The sequence below is a fragment of the Bos javanicus genome, chromosome 1 (genome assembly GCF_032452875.1).
Source record: "Bos javanicus breed banteng chromosome 1, ARS-OSU_banteng_1.0, whole genome shotgun sequence".
Classification (NCBI taxonomy): domain Eukaryota; kingdom Metazoa; phylum Chordata; class Mammalia; order Artiodactyla; family Bovidae; genus Bos; species Bos javanicus.
The window spans coordinates 46,043,165-46,059,619 of NC_083868.1; the positions used below are offsets into that span (position 1 = coordinate 46,043,165).

General features: G+C 39.4%; 1 protein-coding gene across 7 annotated transcripts in view; it reads right to left on the bottom strand.

Moving 5' to 3' along the window:
• Positions 1 to 5,307: 5,307 nt before the first annotated feature.
• The window catches only part of IMPG2 (interphotoreceptor matrix proteoglycan 2), a 78,453-nt gene continuing 67,305 nt past the window's right edge, over positions 5,308 to 16,455 (bottom strand). For 2 of the 7 annotated variants that reach the window (XM_061426674.1, XM_061426719.1), the window contains 2 exons: positions 15,154 to 15,342; positions 11,559 to 12,345 (listed from right to left, as the gene is read on the bottom strand). In XM_061426674.1, the coding sequence (XP_061282658.1) occupies positions 11,997 to 12,345; positions 15,154 to 15,342 (538 nt within the window). In that variant the 3' untranslated portion in view covers positions 11,559 to 11,996. Of the gene's footprint in view, positions 9,792 to 11,558; positions 12,376 to 15,153; positions 15,343 to 16,455 lie in introns of those variants that run through there. The other 5 variants (XM_061426701.1, XM_061426692.1, XM_061426729.1 and 2 more) reach the window with 5 other exon arrangements.

Here is a 16,455-nt window from a genome sequence, read left to right on the forward strand (position 1 = left end):
CCTAGTTTAGGGGCTAGGAGAAAAGATGTCATCATTTATCTGCCACATCTCTACTCGATACTTTTAAACAACAGGCTGTACCCTTTGGCCTCTTTTTGCAGCCACTCAACACTCTCCCATCTACCCAGCACTGGGCTGCACAGCCTCAGGCACAAGCTTTGTGTGATGGTGATGACTCTGAAGCACAGACACTGAGCTCACATAGTAACCACCAGTACAAACAGGTCACTAGGGCCAAGGCAGAGCAAGATGCCAGAGCTAGAAGCCATCAGCAACTCAAAACATATGGAAGGACAAGAAAGCACATTAGGGAGAAGGGCAAGGTAGAGACTTTCCATGTTCCCTTCAACACAGAAGCACCTCCCTCCCCAATGGTGGCTGAAATAGGGATTAGATATCCAGGCCTGCCTGCATGGCTTGTGAGTTCTGTACAACACGGTCTAAGTTTTGGCAAGTTGACTAATACTAGAAAATCAAGTCTCATGACCACCTCTGTTGGCTAGAATTACTGTATTTTCCAGTCTCCTAGAAAATAAAAAGGCAACTGGAAGAAGGAAAGTTCCCAAGATACTTTACTTCCTGTTTCTGCTTCTGAGGAATAGTTTTACTAGGGAATAGAATTATCTAACCCTTAAATCAGTATAAAATTTGAGAGGTTAAAAACATGTGCCAACTTACATAATGTAGCAATAAAAGATGGCCTCAACAGTGAATATTTTAGGTAATAATTAATTCAACCCGACCTTCCATTCTAAATCAAGCTTTGTACTAGAGACAAAGCTTTCTAAGATAATTAGATGGAAACCCTGGAACAACTGATTTGCAAGGTAATATGTTTATCTCTGTCAGTTGCCACGTAGCTCTCATCTATACCCCGTCAGTTCTGGAACAGACAGAAGAGCCTGGCCCTCCCGTGATGAGCTGCTGAGCCCTCCCAAGTGGGGGTCACTGTAAGGTTCTGATGTAAACGTGGATGTGGAGAGCAGCACAGTGTATATATCAGGCCAGGGACAAGAAGAAACGATGAAATGCCATCAGTCAGTGTGACTCCCACCTCAGTGCTGAAAAAATACTGGCAAAGTCAGTGTTTTTATAACATGCTCACTAACATTATCATATACCTGCTCTCTCCATCTCACTGAAAAGAATCACCTGACATTATAGATCTTTCCAAACTATCAATTTTATATTTTAAGTCAAAATTAATTTAAGACTGTCTTTAAAATAGAATAATGTCTAAACCTGCTCATTAATGGAAAGTCCGTTTAAGTTTGCAGCTTTGCAATTCCAAGTTAAATTCTGATTTTGAAACATTGCTGGCAAATATGAAAGTAAAATAAGAAAAAGTGAAGCAATGGAAAAATCTCTCCTGGCTCATAGAGTTGAACAGAAGGTATTTCCAATCCTCAACATGTGTTTTTGAACTTTCTTTTATGAGGAAGAGAGATCATTCCACTACTGTCATGGAGAACACTTCATAAGGAAAATAAATTTCTCTAGAAATAAGTTCTATTTACATCTACATTTTTAAGAGAGATACGCAGCATTTTAAAGTGATGACTCCAACCCAAAGTCTCCTTACCTGGATACTTTCAGGAATATCATCTGCCCTGGAAATGGGCCATTAAATCTATTTTCCCAGTAGTAACTGCAACACAAATTACTAATTGATTATTCATCTAAAATGAAATTGTCACTAAATGGTAGAATGAGATCTAGATGCTCATTTTATCTGCAGCATTTCAAATCCAAATAGTATAAAAAGAAGAAAAGGTCAAGAATTATTTTTTTTCTTTAATTCAGATTGACTTTCTCTCATAAGGAACTAAGATACCAGAAACCACAGAATCTTTACAGAAAAAAAAAGAAAAACTTCACAAAAGCTTTCTGTATAAAAACTTTAAAACAGAAAAGTCATATCCATTGTAAACTAAAAAAGGCAGGGAGAAGGTCTTCTTGACCAATTATTGCTAAAAAGCAATTAGAAATTAAACCAGTATCTGTTTTTGTGCTGTGCTTAGTCTCTTAGTCGTGTCTGACTCTTTGTGATCCCATGGACTGTAGCCCGTCAGGCTTCTCTTTCCATGGGGATTCTCCAGGAATACTGGAGTGGGTTGCCATTCCCTTCTCCAGGGGATCTTCCCAACCCTGGGATCAAACCCAGGTCTCCTGCATTGCAGGTGGATTCTTTACTGTCTGAGACACCAGGGAAGCTCAGCATCTGTTTTTAGATCTTTATAATTTAGTTTTTCTTCAAACATTGAAACCTGTGTTTTAGTTTTCTGTACTTCCCAAGCAATAGCGATTTTAAAATCTGAATCAAAAATGAGCTTCCCAGGGCCTCCCTGGTGGCTCAGTGGTAAAGAATCTGCCTGCCAATGCAGGAGACACGGGTTCAATCCCTGGTCTAGGAAGATTCCCCATGCCTCAGAGCAACCAAGTCCTTGGACCACAATCACTAAGCCTGTTCTCTAGAGTCTGGGAACCAAAATGACTAAACCCACATGCCACAACTATTGAAGCCCGCACACCTAGAGCCTGTGCTCTACAAGAGATATCACCACAATGAGAAGGCCCCGCTCACCACAGCTAGAGAAAGCCTGACCACAGCAATGAAGGCCCAGCACAGCCAACACAAATAAATAAGTTTCCTTCATTCACATAGGAAAGAAAACATCTAACATTTGTCTTGTGACCACATAAACTTTTGATGTTTTCATACGAGCAGCAGTATCACCTTCCTTGAGCATGTGACAGTTACCTGACACCAAGCAAAACTAAGATCCATCCCCTTGGAGCACGGAGCCATGTAGATGCTTCCAAGCCCCTACATCCTGGGAGGGAAGGATAGGACCTTCTTCCTGGAGGAGTCTGGCATGACACCTTCTCTTTTCAGGGCCTTTCCCCCGGCGCACAGGGACAGCGGTCACTCTGCTGGGATTAAGTTACTTAAATGGGAAGACAAGCCATCTTTCCCACATGGTAAGCCTTGGGAAACAGAGGAAATACCAACACTGGTCGCTGCTATGTATAGGATGAACGAGATCTACTTTGAAAGTACATCATCTCTAACTTTCACAAAACATAATTACTAGAACCTAAATAAAACTGACAGGTTTATCCAAGTATTCATTCTTCCTCAGGGCAGTGTTTTGTTGTTTTTTTTTTACAAGGGAAGAACTGAGTCACACGTACATCAGTGCCCTGCCCCCTCATGCTCTTATTTTATTCTGCCCTACACAATAAAGAAATAAACAAGTAAAAAAAAAAAATAAATTAAAAAAAAAAGAAATAAACAAGTAATACATTTTTTAATTGTTTTTTAAGATGAAACAATGCCTTTTATATTAAGGCATCATACTACCTGTGCCATCAACAGAAAGTACAGTCAAATTAGTTCCTACAAACCCACCTGTCTGCACAAGCTCCCCGACCTTCGCCCCTCTGCCAGCCATAGCACCTGAAGCTTCCCCTATGATCCGGCACCATTCCCCTTACTATTCCACCTCTTCATCCCGCCTTCCTCCTCAAGTCTGTGGTTAAGAAACACAAACAGGTTATTACATTTCAATACAGCAGTCCAGATGGTCTGATAGGGTTTTGCAAAATGCTTACTGCTTTAGGTTCTGTGAATTACTCAATAAGATTAATATAAACATATGAATCTGAACTCTTGAAACATTTAGGATTGTTTCTAAATCTCTATAAACTATTTCTTTAAAAATGGTTTGTCAATCACTCAAGTTCTACTTAATTTGCTTGCTAGTCATTAAATACATAGGACCCATTATCTCAAGCAAATTGAATGAATACTGTAGACCAACTCTAATCAAGCACTCTTCGGTCTTGTGAATAATAAGTGAGCAAGATGTGGTCCCAACATCAAAGAATTCAGTTTAGTGGGAGGTCCAGAGGATGAGATGGTTGGATGGCCAATGGACACCAACTCAATGGACATGGGTTTGAGCAAATTTCAGGAGACAGTGAAGGGCACCGAAGCCTGGCATGCTGCAGTCCATGGGGTCACAAAGAGTCGGACGTTACTTAGTCACTGAACAACAATATAGGTAAAAATTACAACACAACCTTGGTGAATAGTGGAGTGGAAGCACATACTTGGTACAGAAAAAGGCATAAAAGATAGAGCTTCTTTTTGGAGGCTTTCTCAAAGCCCCACCTGCTAAAAATATGCATTCTTCCCCAAATCTGCCATGGTGTGTGCAATACTGACAGTTGTGGTTGTTCATTTGGAATAATAAATTACTTACAGAAATACCACATACAACATTGGTGTTATTTGGAAAAACATGATTCCTTAACATCTACTATTACATTAGCACAGATTCATTTGTATAAAAAAAGTGGAACACAAGATATGTGTGTGTTTTGGTGAGATACCTTACATGTCATGGGACATAGTCCATCAAGGACTAGCTCAGATGAGACATATATTCAGAAGTACCCAGAAGGTGGACCAGCAGGGTGAACACATGACCAAAGAGTAACTAGGCCTTGTCCTGACCAGACTTTTATTAAAAACAGGTTATGATTATTTCTTCTAAAACTAGGTCATTAATTAATCAATACGTATTTATTGGACACATTTCTCCCAGTTTGAGTTTTTATAATACAGTCTTTGGAGTCAAATCAAGACCACCCTTTTCTTTCCTAAGACTGATTTAGGACATCATCATGCCATCTTGCCAGCAAGACATCATGCAAACAGGGGAAAAAAACATTAAGTTGAGGTTTCTGATGCTTAGGTAAGCGGTAACTGACCTACCCAGGCAGAACTGCTTTACATTGCTCTTATACCATGTTCATGCCTTCTTGTTCTCTTGTAGACAGGTCACCAGTTCCTTCTCTTGTTATAGACCATCTGGTGTTAGCTGCTCACCCTTAATCTTTCTTTAATCAACTCCACCAGTTTTCCTTCCAACCCTGCCTTAAGCAAATGAGGAAAAAATGAAAGTTTCTAAGACTTTAAAGACTGAAGTTCAAGAGAGGCCAAATAATAACTCAGCATCATTAACTATCAACAAATTTCGGGGCAACAATTGGGCTCTGAATCTGTCTTCAATTCTCGGAGACTCTCACTTCACAAAGTTTAACCAAAGACTATCCCTCCCACACCATGCTCACACTGTATGTATTTCTGAGTGGTAATTACAACTGAACTACTGCTACAATCTACAATGTTTTCTTCTAATTGACAAAAAGTGTAGGGAAATTCTTGAAAGAGAAGTTTATTAATAATGAAAATGGCAAACTCTATACATGAGAAAAAAGACCGTTCATATACATAAAGACTGTTAAATTTTTATTTCTAATTAGCTAGTATTAAGACTAGAGCATGTCAAGCAAACAGTACAGTAACATGAGCTTATCTGATCCATACTTTAAATATAGTGTCATCATAAACAAGATGAAACAGAAAAATCTTTCGGTGTCCACACTCCATATTGAACATATATTATGGTATGTACAGTCACTTCATAATCATCACAGTCCACATACATAAATAATTATACCTTATTCTCTGATATGATGGTTACATTTTTCCTATTTATTCCCTTAACCACTAAAAAAAGCAACTAAGTGAAGGAAAAAAGGATAAGGAATCATTTCAACTAGGCTGTAGCTGTAAATTGTGTGTTTTGCTCTGTCTTATTACCCCAAGGGGAGTGATTTAACCTGTGTCTTGTTAAATCAAACAGGTAGTGTAAGGTTTTACAAAATGCATGACTGAAGGAAATTTCTATTTATATTCTTTACACCATCAGTTGCTTTCTGGTACCCTCCCACCTTCTCACCTCCAGCCAGGTTCTTCTGGAGAACACAATGCAACTGATTTGATGATTATGACCGTCACACCATTTTTCTGCATTCACTGCACACTTGGGAATAGAATGAGCTAGGCAGCATGACTCATTGCAGCTGGATTGTAAATTTGAAAGGCTGGCCCCACCCATTCTACTGGGAATTGTTAGAAACATTTTAAGAAAAAAAAATGACCCATATTTTTCTTAGCTAAAATATTTCAACTTAATAAAGGTAAGTTTTCCTCCTAAATCAGCTGTTTCCTCATGGAGCAAATATGTTACCTTGTTTTCCCATTTCAAAATGAAACTTCAATTCACAGGCTGATAGATGTCAAAGTATCCATTATTGAAAACATGGAAATGACACAAAGATGCCCACTGCCTAAAAATTATGAGATGGATGAAGGCAAACTTACCAAAAAAAGAATGCAAATAAATAGATCAGGTACACATTTGAGTCAACATGGATTTAGAGCCTACAAAGAACATTTGTGCAATTTTCATCTTTTGTCAGAAGTACTAATAAATCAGGGTTGTTCAATTATATTACCATTTACTATGTGATAAAAAAAAAGTATGAGAAGAGGAGCAGCCAAGCCATGATGACCAGATACTGAAGAAGAGAAAAAACAGAGTGGGATTAAAATCAGGTAAAACTTGCACTTGTGTTATTATGTGAAGTAAATGGGACTTTACAGCACATAACTGTGAACAAATACCCTTAAACCACTGCCATGTGGAAATGGAGTCCTACATACCAAATAAGTTTCTCATTATCCAGAACCCAAGAATCCTGTATGTATACTCAACTATGAAGGTTACATCTGCAGGACTCCAAAGCACCTTCTGAACCAAAAAAAAAAAAAAAAAAACCAAACCACGTTGAATTCTTTACCATGCACTCTCTAGTTGTGGTGCACAGGCTCTGGAGCTCACAGGCTCAGTAGTTTATAACATGCGGGCTTAGTTAATCCGTGGCACGTGGGATCTTTCCAACCCAGGGATCAAACCCTCATCCCCTGCACTGCAAGGTGGATTCTTAACCACTGGACCACCAGGGAAGTCCCAAGGGAAAAGTTCTTTTTAAAAGCTCTTTCAAGATAGTTTGTCCTGTAAGACCAATAGCTCTTTTAGCCCTTACACTGTGAACAGCAGAGGGTCTTCACCATGGAAACTTCATTCTCCAGTGTTTCTCATTGTGGTTCAATGATGACAAAGGTAAGGCCAAAGTCTTTATTCCTGAACTGGGGAGCTCAGGTCTCACCCTGAGAGTTCAGGAGTTCCTTCTATTAACAGATGTGGAGCAGACATTTGCGCAGAGTCAACAAGAGATTTGCTCTTCAGAAATATGTCAGAATTCTTACTTCACTGATTGGCTTCTGGAAACAACAATCCTCCTTCAGCCCCATTCGTGCTTCTCATAAGTGTTCCACGAGGTGGCCAGTTCTACACCCAAATCATGTCCATCTAGACTCTGCCAGCAAGCAGACATTCATTTAAAATGTTGCTTCCTAGGGTTAACTGGGTTAGGGTTAATAAAAACAAATTTTCTTTTTCATCTACAACAAGCAAATTTAGAATCTTCAACAGAGAAATCTTAGGAAGTTTTACAAATAAAATGAAGCATTAAGTAGTGATAAATGTCATTAATATTTACAATGCTTTAAAGATAAATATCATTTCCCTTTCAAATGAGCACAGTAGAAAATATCCCAGCAGTGGCTTGTACCTATGCTGAACTTTTAGAGAATCTATTATGTGAGTAGGGAATGAAAGAGAATCCCAGGAAACAGGAAATACCAACCTATATAAACACACACTCATAAAACCTGTGACCCATACATACTTTGCAAAATACCTAGACATCTTCAAGGCTTTCAATAGCTTTATTGTGGCATGTACTCATTCCAGCAATTTTGTTTCTGGTGTCTTCATAATGAGTGAAATTGGCAATCATTAAATTGAGAAAAAAAAATGAACCAAGTATTTTAGCTCATGGTCAATCTACCCTGCTTAATAGTATCTGGTCATAAAGAAACCAAAATATTAAAGATTATCTTTGACTAACATGAAGATACCTAACATGAAACACGCCTGCATCAATAATAGCCTATTTGCATACACAACTCAATATTAGGAGCGATAGGGCACTCTCCGTGCCCCCTCCAAGGCTACCATTCACAAAGTGCTAGGAAATAGAGTAAAGCTTCCATTTTCAGTTAAAATTTATATAAGATGTGACTTTTTCCTATGTATAGAGGAAAAAAAAAGTTATTTTAATTGCAATGGAAGTCCTGCCCTGTTTTATGTAAGCAGGAGTGAATTTAGATACAAGGTATTCATAAAGAAGCAGCCAACCTATACCATAGGAGGGAGTTAAATACTGTTTTTGAAATTAAAACACCAGGAACTAGAGGAGATACAAGGTTTGCACGGGTCATGGTGAGGTAGCAGCAGCAGAGTCAGGGAACCCATCTGTTCTGACTCAGCATACCCATCAATCAGCAAAGTATACTCTCAGTACTGTGGTCTTGACCCAACACCCTCTCCTTCCCTGTCCACTTGATTGAATTCATCTTTAGTCTATGGAGAACCCTCTAAACTTTATACATATGTGTTGGCCAAGACAGCTTTAAAAAACAGGATATTAACATAATTAACAAAATAATGTGGTTTTGATTAACAGGCTCCGGAAACTGAAAACTCTGGTAGAAGCACAAAGTACAGGCCTAACTCTATCCTAAAGCAAAAAGGTTGCTTTTTCTTCAACGATTTGATTAAAAAAAGGCTTAATATTTTAGTTAGGTGAATGTCTGACCATAAACTATGTTAAAACTACTTCAAAAGCTTTTCATTTCACCTGAACTAACATGCTGCAAATATTCAGCTATTAAGCTTACTTCGTCTGGTAAGAGTCTCACCTTGTCTTCCTGCTGTGAAACCTGAAGCACAGTTGTTAAGAGAGACTCTCAGAGACTCAGAAGCAGATAGCAAATGAATCCCCAATTCCCAGACCCGGCTTCTTCCTTATAGAAAACTTTCCAGAATTCACACAGTTTTGATTCCCTTTAAATATAGCTTACCATCACCTCAAATAGCAAATAGATGGGGAAACAACAGAAACAGTGACAGCCTTTATTTTTTGGGCTCCAAAATCACTGCAGATGGTGATTGCAGCCATGAAATTAAAAGACGCTTGCTTCTTGGAAGAAAAACTATGACCAGCCTAGACAGAATATTAAAAAGCAGAGACATTACTTTGCCTACAAAGTCTGTCTAGTCAAAGATATGGTTTTTTCAGTAGTCATGTATGGATGTGAGAGTTGGACTATAAACAAAGCTGAGCGCCGAAGAATTGATGCTTTTGAACTGTGGTCTTGGAGAAGAGTCTTGAGAGTCCCTTGGACTGCAAGGAGATCCAACCAGTCCATCCTAAAGGAGATCAGTCCTGAATATTCATTGGAAGGATTGATGCTGAAGCTGAAACTCCAATACTTTGGCCACCTGATGTGAAGAGCTGACTCATTTGAAAAGACCGTGATGCTGGGAAAGATGGAAGGCAGAAGGAGAAGGGAATGACAGAGGATGAGATGGTTGGATGGCTTCATCGACTCAATGGACATGACTTTGAGTAAACTCCAAGAGCTGGTGATGGACAGGGAGGCCTGGCGTGCTGCAGTCCATGGGGTTGCAAAAGAATGTTCAGACACAACTGAGTGACTGAACTGAACTGAACTGAAATACAGCTTTTGGTCTTTGTGGATATAAATACCATCGCATCTCTGGCCAAATTCTAAAATTTTAAACCAGAAAAAAATTTTGAGTCCCGAATTTAATTTTTTAATAGAAAACTCTTCTTTCAACAGAGTTCCAAATCCAGGTTAATTAATATGATGTAATGAGTGATCTCCATCTTCTCTAGGCTTCTAATCAGTTGCAAATATGAGTTTTGATTAAAGCTCTTCCCTGCTATGAAACAAACAAAGAGCAATTAGTTGAAAAAAGCTAAAAGGTACTGAAATGAACTTTTGTTGAAATGTATTGTCAAACTATCTTCCTAAAATTACCAATCCTTTCTTTGCAGGAAAGTTGTCCTGTGCTTTGCTAAGTTAAAAAAAAAAAAAAATCCAGTCTACAAAGACTATGTAATATTTTTACTGAATCCTAAACCAAGTCCAGTAATATTTTCATGAGCTATTGGTAGATGAAAACTCCAGACTACATGAAAACTGAAAATGTACTGGTCACGTCCCTAACATTTTTTCAATGCTGTCTCCTGACTTTGAACAATCCCCTTAGGGTTATAGTGTCTGTGTGAACATTCTTTTGTTTCACTGGATCTTGTTTAACTCTTCTTTGTTATATGATTTTTTTTCATATATTTTAATGCTAAACAGTTTACCAGAAGAAAGTGAAGCATGTAGTCAATCTGGCTGTCCCTAACTAGGCTCTCCTGGTTCCTCTCTGGATTTCTTAGCCTAGATGAGATACCTTTTTAATTCAGGAAACACAGATGGCTCTGAGGGGCTTATAAAAGGGTCTTAGGAAAGATTAAAAAAAAATCAGTCATCATCTTTCTATTGGATACCACTGAAGTTGTGCCATAGGTCATCTACTGGCTGGAGATACAGAGATTAGCAGATATCCTGGATTAAAAGGTAGAATCCTATTAATATTGCTTTGACAGCACTCAAGCAAGGTTTGCAGTAACTCCCATTGGCCAAGTCAGATGTTCAGAGAGTTTTCTTCTTAAAGGAGTATCTACCATGCATGGGGAACCAGAAAAGCATCTTCCTTAGTTTCCTTTGGTGTCAATCCATCCGTTCCTATCAAAGGAACCATGAGTGAGGGGCTGCCTGTCAAAGAAAGGGGATTTGGAGCAAAGAGGCAGAGGCTCCAACCAGAACCACATGTGTGGTTGATCCTTTATCAGTTTCTTCTATAAGCAGGCATGAATTGCTCTAGTTTTTTTCTTCTAAAAGCCAGGTGCCATTATCTGGCCTGGGTGAGACCCATCCACAAGGAAGCACCTTTCAAAGGGCAGCTGTAGGACCAAATATCAAAACCAAATAATAATCCCACCCACTACCCTCAGTTAACATCTATAAATGGTCTCTTTACAAGGGTATTGTATTTTTGTAACCTACGTCTTGTTATGGATCGTAAGATGCAAAGGGAAGACAATAAAACTATGGACACTTGCCCAAAATGTATGCTGAAAAAAGTAATGGAAAAAGACATATTGAAAAGTAAGGTGAAGTTGAAAGAAGCAAGAGATGCACTTTAATGAGATCTGCCTCATTCAAAGTATACCTAAAAGGATCTACAGAGATAGGAAAGGAAGTATATGTTAAAATATGTGAGCATTTGGTTATTCAAACAGGTGACTCTATGCTAATAAGAGAAAATATGACAGAGCGAGGAAGCTCTAGTCCAGAACACAGAGTATCTTTGTTTTCAATCTTCACTGGCACTTGCTGTCATCTGTGATCCTGAGTAAGACTCTCCATTTCTTTGATGTTTCCTTTCTGCACTCACACAACTTAAATAAGAAACATTCAACTTGTAAAGGCACTAGAAGGAATAACTGCAGAATCAGAGTGGATGTGGATTAACTGTAAAGAACTCAACAACACTGGTTACCAACAAAACCCCTGTCATATGGACAGGAATTATGTATTCACACTCATGGCCCTACTGTAAGGTGAACTGTTTAGAATTTGGGTGCAGGTACTCTCTTAAATGCTTACATTTGATGTTCTCTGACAAAAGCTGCAAACTCAGGATCCCTGGCATACAGTTCCAAAATTCTCATCCTTTCTTGGATTTCCTTTAAGGGAGGGAGGAAGGAAGGAAGAAGAAGAAGAAAAAAAAAAAAGCCATACATTACACTAAAAAAAAACTTTAATGGCCTTTTAAAAAAGAGGTCTAATTTTTATAAGAGACTGTAGCTTTCTGGATGGTACAGGAGAGAGCTACAGAAAACAACAGACTTTTCAAAAAAAGGTGGAAGTTGTGGCTACTACATGAACTGCTCTGAATAAATCAGACGTATATTTCTAAGGAGTATGGAGACATTTGCTAACATTTCTAAGGGAGGAGGAAGACATTTGCTAATAACGATACAGGAATCACTGGGTAGGAAATATGATACAACACAGAACTATATCCTGGCTACATATCACACTGACTGGGAGGTATCATGAGGAAAAAAACTAATCGTGAAATAATTTCCATTCTTTCTTGAAGCCTAAGTATACACATGAACACACACACACACACCACCCAGCAGAGCAACAAGAGAAAAACCAAGTTTCCTACCTCTCTGGAAAGGTCACTGTTCTCATACATTTGTCTGATCTCTTCCCTGCTCAGACCAGCAATCATCTCTCTGTCTGTGGAGCTGTAGAAGGGCCGCTGAGGATAGGGGCCCTCATACTGCTCGAGGTCGGCCTCGTAACTTTCAAATACGGGGTTGTGCTTCACGGCACTTTCTACGGATGAGAGGCCATCACGCTGCCTGCTGGAGCCACAAAAAGAAAAGTATAATTGACTCAGGTTCTTTTCTGGATGCTCAGCTATTCAGGAGACTATTTACCTGGAGCAAAATTCCTGTTGAGGAAGAAAAAGAGACTAATTGGATACAAATGGGAGGGGAGTGACTGTGGAAAAGATCCAGATCAATCTCAAATATTATTTACCAACTTGTTATCACTATAATTTCCTCAACTACTTGATAAGTGCCCTGTGGGGCCAGTTCCTTGTCTCTTTATTTTTTATTTGCCCTAAAGTGCCTGGTACCTAATGAATGTTGATGGGGAACTATGTCTGCTGATAGCATTTTATTAATATTAATGGAAATGTTAAATTTTAAGGAATATTAAATATTAAGCATTTCATTAAAATCAGTGGGAATAGCATCATTATTTCCAGCATAGACAAATTAAAAATCAGTGTGTAAATACTATTCAGCCATAAAAAGGAACACATTTGAGTCAGTTCTAATGAGGTGGATGAATACAGTGCCTCTTATACAAGAGTGAAGTAAGTCAGAAAGAGAAAAACAAATGTACACTAATGCATATACGTGGACTCTAGAAAGATGGTACCGATGAACCTATCTGTGGAGCAGCAATGAGACACAGATGTTGAGAAGTGATTTAGGGACATGGGTAGGGGACGGGGGAAGAGAGGGTGGTATATATGGAGAGAGTAACATGGAAACACACATTACCACATGTAAAATAACCAATGGGAATTTGCTGTATGACTCAGGGAATTCAAGCTGGGGCTCGGCGACAAACTACAGGAGTGGGATGGCGGGGAGGTGGGAGGATGTTCAAGTGGAGGGAGACATGGGTAGACCTATGGTGATTGATGTTCATGTTTAGTAGAAACCAACACAATACTGTAAAGCAATTATCCTTTGATTAAAAATAAATACATTTTTTAAAAAAATCAGTGTTTAACCACAAGAAGAAAGTAATAGAAATAAAAACTCATGGGGGAATGGGCTTCAATTAAATTCAATTCAGGTCTACAACTATTTACTGAACACTGATAGTGTGCCTAGGAATTTTCTTAGATGCTGACAATACAAAGAATTTGTTTGAATCTCTCTAGAACAAGATCATGGTCCAATGAAAAGTCAGAACCAATAAAAAATGTAAGAATGATAACAGAATTATGTTCTGGGTGCTATAGGAAACTAGGAGCAGTGCCTCCTCAGCCAAGCCAGAGGGTGAGTGGAGGTAACCTAGACTGGAAGCAGACCTGGAAGCATAGAAGCAAAGTACAGCCAGTGACTGTGATCACATTACACCAAAAGGTCCCTGGATCGCTAGTCTAGCAAGTAGAATAGATTCTATCTCCTCTATTAATGAATCTATACTTAACTAAAATGAGAATCAGATTCTATTTCTTGTCAGATTCTTCAGATCAGATCAGTCGCTCAGTCGTGTCAGACTCTTTGTGACCCCATGAATCGCAGCATGCCAGGCCTCCCTGTCCATCACAAACTCCTGGAGTTCACTCAGACTCAAGTCCATCGAGTCAGTGATGCCATCCAGCCATCTCATCCTCTGTCATCCCCTTCTCTTCCTGCCCCCAATCCCTCCCAGCATCAGAGTCTTTTCTAATGAGTCAACTTTTCGCATGAGGTGGCCAAAGTACTGGAGTTTCAGCTTTAGCATCATTCCTTCCAAAGACATCCCAGGGCTGATCTCCTTCAGAATGGACTGTTGGATCTCCTTGCAGTCCAAGGGACTCTCAAGAGTCTTCTCCAACACCACAGTTCAAAAGCATCAATTCTTCGGTGCTCAGCTTTCTTCACAGTCCAACTCTCACATCCATACATGACCACAGGAAAAACCATAGCCTTGACTAGACGGACCTTTGTTGGCAAAGTAATGTCTCTGCTTTTGAATATGCTATCTAGGTTGCTCATAACTTTCCTTCCAAAGAGTAAGCGTCTTTTAATTTCATGGCTGCAGTCACCATCTGTAGTGATTCTGGAGCCCAGAAAAATAAAGTCTGACACTGTTTCCACTGTTTCTCCATCTATTTCCCATGAAGTGGTGGGACCGATGCCATGATCTTCATTTTCTGAATGTTGAGCTTTAAGCCAACTTTTTCACTCTCCACTTTCACTTTCATCAAGAGGCTTTTGAGTTCCTCTTCACTTTCTGCCATAAGGGTGGTGTCATCTGCAGATCTGAGGTTATTGATATTTCTCCCAGCAATCTTGATTCCAGTTTGTGTTTCTGCCAGTCCAGCATTTCTCATGATGTACTCTGCACCTAGATGTAAAGTCTGCCTAATTACCACTGGAGTGAGCCAAAGGGGAACAAACTAATAGACCTGGTCCTCACATGGGCCTCACCTTATCTCCATCACCCTTCCAACCCCTCCTGCACCATGCAACAGGCAGTCTGGCCCCACTCAAGGATGCCATTCTTCCGTTGTGCAGTGAGATTCATGCATGCCTCTCTGTTTGTTCCTTCAACTGGCTAGGAAGTTTTCCATCTACCTCCTGCAGCAAACATCTACTCTTCTGTCCAGTCAAATATCATAACCATTATTAAAGCATCTAAGCTGCCCTCCCCTAGGGAAAACAAATTACTCATCTAGGCATTCTAGCAGGTTGTTCAAACTGTTGCTTATGTTTGTTTCCAGACTGACACCCTCTGAGGACAGGAACCATGTCTCTTCTGAACTTTATAGCCCTCTCCCCTCCATTCAGACCCCTTCCAGTACTCAGGACACATAAAGTACAAAATGAATGAATAAAAGGAATATTTTATTCCATCAGAGAGCAACTGTTGTTATTTACCTGGAGGGTCTCTCTCTTTCCCTCCTAACATATTGAGCTTGAAGAGCCTTGATGATGAAGAAGACTACAGCAGAAGAAATGAGGACAAGTCCAATCATGGAGGCAATGGTGACGCCGATCACCAAGGGCTCAGACACAAACTCTTCGCAGTGCTCACCACGATACCACCAGTTCTCACCCACCCGGCACCTGAAACAAGAAGTGACCAAGCCACAAATGAAATCACTCTGTTGAAAGTAACAACAGCAGAACCTTCAGTGGGACTGAGCACAGGTAGAGAGAGAAATGCTGACCACAGGAATCTTCAGTAAAGAGGTGAGTAAGATTAAAGGCTGTACATAATGCCTGGCACAGACTCAAGAGGTCCCCAGTGACTACTTGTAAAGACTGATAAAAGAATAACTAGACTTACAGAAAGTAGTTTAGTCAACTCTGTTGTTTATGGATAATGAAAAACAGGCCCGTTTTCGATAAAGTAAAAAATTGGAGTTAGATCACACAATTTGTCAACAACAGCTGGTCTAGAACCCAGGTCCCCAGACTCCTCACATCCTTCCACCACACTGCAGAGATCCTCCAAACTACAAGGCCACACACTATGTAAAAGCATCCTCAATTCCCAGAGCAGCAATCACTGCTCTATAAAATCAGATTTATTTTTTTGAAAATCAAGAGACTATTTTTCCTCTTAGTTTTATAGCCAAACTTTACATACAGAAAATCTGAATCATTTCCGCCTATTTCCTCTGCTTTTGACATTGATGCCAACACTTTCCCCTTTTGAAATTCACAGACTGTCCTCTTACTGAGGTCCCTCCCTGCTTGTTCTCAGCATCCTCTCCTTCACACCTTGTGACTTTGGTTGGATGTGGTAGGGAGGATGGTTGGTTCTGCTCTGTTTAAGTAGAGTGACCAGGGAAGTCTGCCTGAATCTGCTCATCTGTCTGGTATATTTTCTTTGACCCTACCTTTAAAAAATAGAAATTAGATACTTAAACTATCACAACTTTAAATACTTGCTATTCTTTATTTTGGAATACTCATTTTTACCAAAAGCAGCCCAAAGCTGTTAAAAACATAATTCAAATAGAACAATAAAACTCCTCTGTTTCAGATACAGTACAAAGTGTTGATTATATATCAAAACACAATTTGAGCAGCAATCGCCTTGTTATCACCACTAAAAACCATTACACAAAGATCTCCAACTATTCTAAGTACTCTCCAGAAGACACTAGGCAATGTTTTTCTTACAGCTTTGTAGAACATAAGATAAAATAACCCATTGAACTGGGTATAATT